Source organism: Triticum dicoccoides, chromosome 2A (assembly GCF_002162155.2).
Source record: "Triticum dicoccoides isolate Atlit2015 ecotype Zavitan chromosome 2A, WEW_v2.0, whole genome shotgun sequence".
In the NCBI taxonomy this organism is placed as follows: domain Eukaryota; kingdom Viridiplantae; phylum Streptophyta; class Magnoliopsida; order Poales; family Poaceae; genus Triticum; species Triticum dicoccoides.
The window spans coordinates 143,058,572-143,062,198 of NC_041382.1; the positions used below are offsets into that span (position 1 = coordinate 143,058,572).

Sequence of the window (3,627 nt, forward strand, 5' to 3'; positions counted from 1 at the left end):
TAGAGGGATGCCTGTGGTGATGATGGTGGGCGAGTACAAGGGAAGGCCAGGGTTGCGAGTCGGCTCTAGGCAATGCCTGCTAGCCGTGGGAGGGGGGAGCAGGCGGTTAGGCCAGAGCATGTCGGAGGCTCACGCCATTGGATGTGAATCCAATGGTTCAAATAGAATTATCGAAACTGTTTTTTTCCCAACAAACGCCTAAGCTGCCACATGATTTTGATCCTACGTTGTATGTCGAACGACTTATTCACACTCAAAATTAAAGAAATGCCATGGCAGTTTTGCAAAATGGCCAACCAGTTTCTTCAAATACACTGAAACTGCAAACGACATCTCTTGTGGCGAGCGTTCGCCAAATATGCCAACCTTCCCCCCTCCCCCCCCGGTTTCCTGATGTATTGGCGATTCCAATAAAACAAACTCTCGAAATTATCTTAGCATGCAAGGGGGAAGTGGACATTCTGGGTCCTTATTCGGCGATTTTGAGTGACTGCTTTATATTAGCTTAAAGAATTGGGTCAGTATTCTATGCTCATTGTCCAAGAGGGGCAAACCAAGTGGCACACAAGTTAGCTAGATGTTGTTACGATTCTAATTCTATAATCTTGTGGGATAATGTTCCTCCACAGTTTATTACAGCTGAACTTATTTCTGATGTATCCCTTATTTGAGTTGAATATAAAGTGTGCTACAAGTTAAAAAAAAAAACTCCGATCACAACGCCATAACCGCCGGCTCATGAAAGAGTGGATCGATCGAACCCTACTTCTACCACAACGCAGCTGATGCCATGTCGGCGCCTCTTCTGGACAGAGACCCGTGCCCGGACCGCATCATCGAGGACGCCGGCGGTACTTTCGCCATGGGCGCCGTGGGAGGTTCTGTGATCCACCTCCTCAAGGGCCTCCACAACTCGCCCAATGGCGCGCGAATAAGCGGCGGCATGCAGGCCGTGCGGTCGAACGCCCCGCGGATCGGCGGGAGCTTCGCCGTGTGGGGCACCGTCTTCTCCATCACCAGCTGCGCCGCGGTCTCCGTGCGCCAGAAGGAGGACCCCTGGAACTCCGTCGTCGCCGGCGCCGCCACGCACGGGTTCCTCCACCTGCGCATGGGCCTCGGAGTTGCAGGCCGCAGGGCGGTCTATGGCGGCTGTCTCCTCGCGCTCATCGAGGGCGGCGCCCTCATGCTAAATCGTGTCTTCGACGCAAACAAGAACCCCCCGCCGCGGCCGCGCCCTGCTCATGACCCCAGCTTGGCCACCGCGGCGACCCCATGCCCGCCTCGGCCAGCCGTGTCCCCTGCAGACGTCGCGAGCTCGAGCGGTGGGGGTAGCTGGTTTGGCGGCCTCTTCGGCAAGGAGGAGGAGAAGGCCAGCAGCGGCAGTGGCGGCAAGTCGGAGGTATTAGAAAGCTTTGAGGCACCCAGTCCTCCGGTGCCATCATCATCTGAGTACAAGTGAAAAGAAGGTGCGCGCGGTGTTGATTGGACTGCTCTCTGGTCTGCAACTTTCACTCGGTTTCAGGAAAATGTGCAGTCTTTCAGTTTGATCCGTTCCTTGTTTCTTCTACTTTCACGGGAAGAGATGGCAATTATCGCGTACTTTAAACTTGCACGGATTTGGCTTGGTTTTTCCATTCCTGCACTCTCGATGATACAGAGTTAAGTTTGTGACAGTTTGTGGCTACTTTAGAATCCAACATACACATGGATATGCCTCCTCAATCTCAACTTCATAATTTTCACTAAAGTTCCTACTAATAGGCTCAGCGCGGTAGCCCATTATATTGTTCGGTCATCCCAAACGCCTTTCATATAAGAAGGAAATATACTCGATTGAGTAGTTATCCTGGAACCGTCCTTGACATGCACTAGACGAATGTGAGTTGGGTAGTATTCAAGACCGGCTTTCAAAAGACTTATGATAAAGCCAAATGACCGTTGTTCCAACAGACCATTGGAATGAGAGGTTTCTTTGAGTAATGACATGAATGGATCCAAAATTTTGTCACTAGAGGTAGTATGGCTATCAAAGTTAATAATGACATAGGTTATTACTTTTTGACAAGACTACGCCAGGGTGACTCTCTGTCTCCAATATTAATCAACATTGTTGCTCACATGTTAGCCATCCTAATCGAATGTGCTAAATAGAATGCTCAAATCACAAGAGTAGTGCCGCACCGTGTGAACGTGGGCCTCTTTATATTGCAATATGTCAATCATACGATTCTTTTTATAAAACATGACTTGGACAAGGCGAGGAATCTGAAACTTTGGTTTTCAGCTTGGCGACTACTCTGCGCCGACGCGACGACCCAACTTTCGGCCGGCCCGCTGCCTACCATTCGATGCGAGACCGCGTGGCCGTTAGATCTGGGGGGCTTTCTTCTCTTACCTCAGTCAACACTGCTAATCCCCCACAACCAATCCCCCACACAGCGGTGCCTCATCCATCGACGCGCGCCGGATTTGTGTGCGTTGCAGGAGAGGGCGCCGCCCATCGTGCCAGCTTCCCGAGCGCCGTTTCCCCCGCCAACCATCTCGTCATTGCCGGCTCGTCGTCGCGGATGCAGCAAATCGGGGGAAATCCGCGGTTTGTAGCAAAAGGAGTCCCGAGTTGCATATGCAGCAAAGACGCAACCACGGTTCCAGCTCGGCGCAACTGCAACCATGGTCTCAAACGACATGGTGACCATTGCAGCTCTATGTGGTGGCCATCCTAACTCGCCGCGCATCGTAGCTTTTTCGTTTGCCGGCTGTAGCAATTTTATTTGCAGGTTGCATCTTTCCTCGATCATCGGATATAGCCGCCGCCGGCCACAAACGTCGATTGTAGCAAAAATCTCCATCGGTGGTAGCTTTTTCCGTTGCTGATAGTAGCTTTTTCACAGGCGGGTTGCAGCTTCCCGTTCGACGGTTGCAGCCGTCTGTCATCGTCGTTTGTAGCAAAAATGTCCACCGGTCGTAGTGAAAGTGCAACTATCCCTGGATGATTTTGGTAATTCCTAACAACATATAGCTCATTGAGCTAACATTATTCCAATATTAATATTTCAGGAAAAGCTCAATGAATGACATGGCATGGATGAGGAAAGTGGATCCCTCAAAATTCTAAGGACAAAAAGTTTGGCTCAAGCTCGAAGCTCAAGACTCTACATTTTATATTTTAGTGATGCAAGATCACATTGAGTCTATAGGAAAAGCCAATACTATCAAGGAGGGATGAGGTGTTGCTTAATGGCTTGCTTGCTCAAAATGCTTAGTGATATGCTCCAAAATCCTCAACTACCTTCCCACATCCACATATGACCTAAATCAAAAGTCAAACTCGGCCCCACCGATTCTTTCTATCCGGCGCCACCGAGTTTCAAATGTCATAGCCACTGCCACAAACCCTAGGCAAATCGGTCTCACCGATAGGGATCTCGGTCTCACCGAGATGGGATTGTAATCTCTCTGTTTCCCTTCATAACGTTTCGGTCTCATCGAGATGAGCGATCGGTCCCACGGAGATTGCAATGTAAACTCTCTATTTCCCTTTTGTAACATTTCGGTCTCACCGAGATGAGCGAATCGGTCCCACCGAGTTTACCTGACCAACTCTCTGGTTAGCTTATCACCAAAATC

At 50.1% G+C, this 3,627-nt stretch overlaps 1 protein-coding gene across 1 annotated transcript; it reads left to right on the plus strand.

The window, feature by feature from the left end:
* The first annotated feature begins 847 nt into the window (after window positions 1-847).
* LOC119359177 (mitochondrial import inner membrane translocase subunit TIM17-2-like) lies at window positions 848-1,632 on the plus strand. The gene has a single exon (XM_037625484.1). The coding sequence runs from the start codon at window positions 863-865 to the stop codon at window positions 1,457-1,459; it is 597 nt and encodes a 198-aa protein (XP_037481381.1). The 5' UTR covers window positions 848-862; the 3' UTR covers window positions 1,460-1,632.
* Window positions 1,633-3,627: the final 1,995 nt, after the last annotated feature.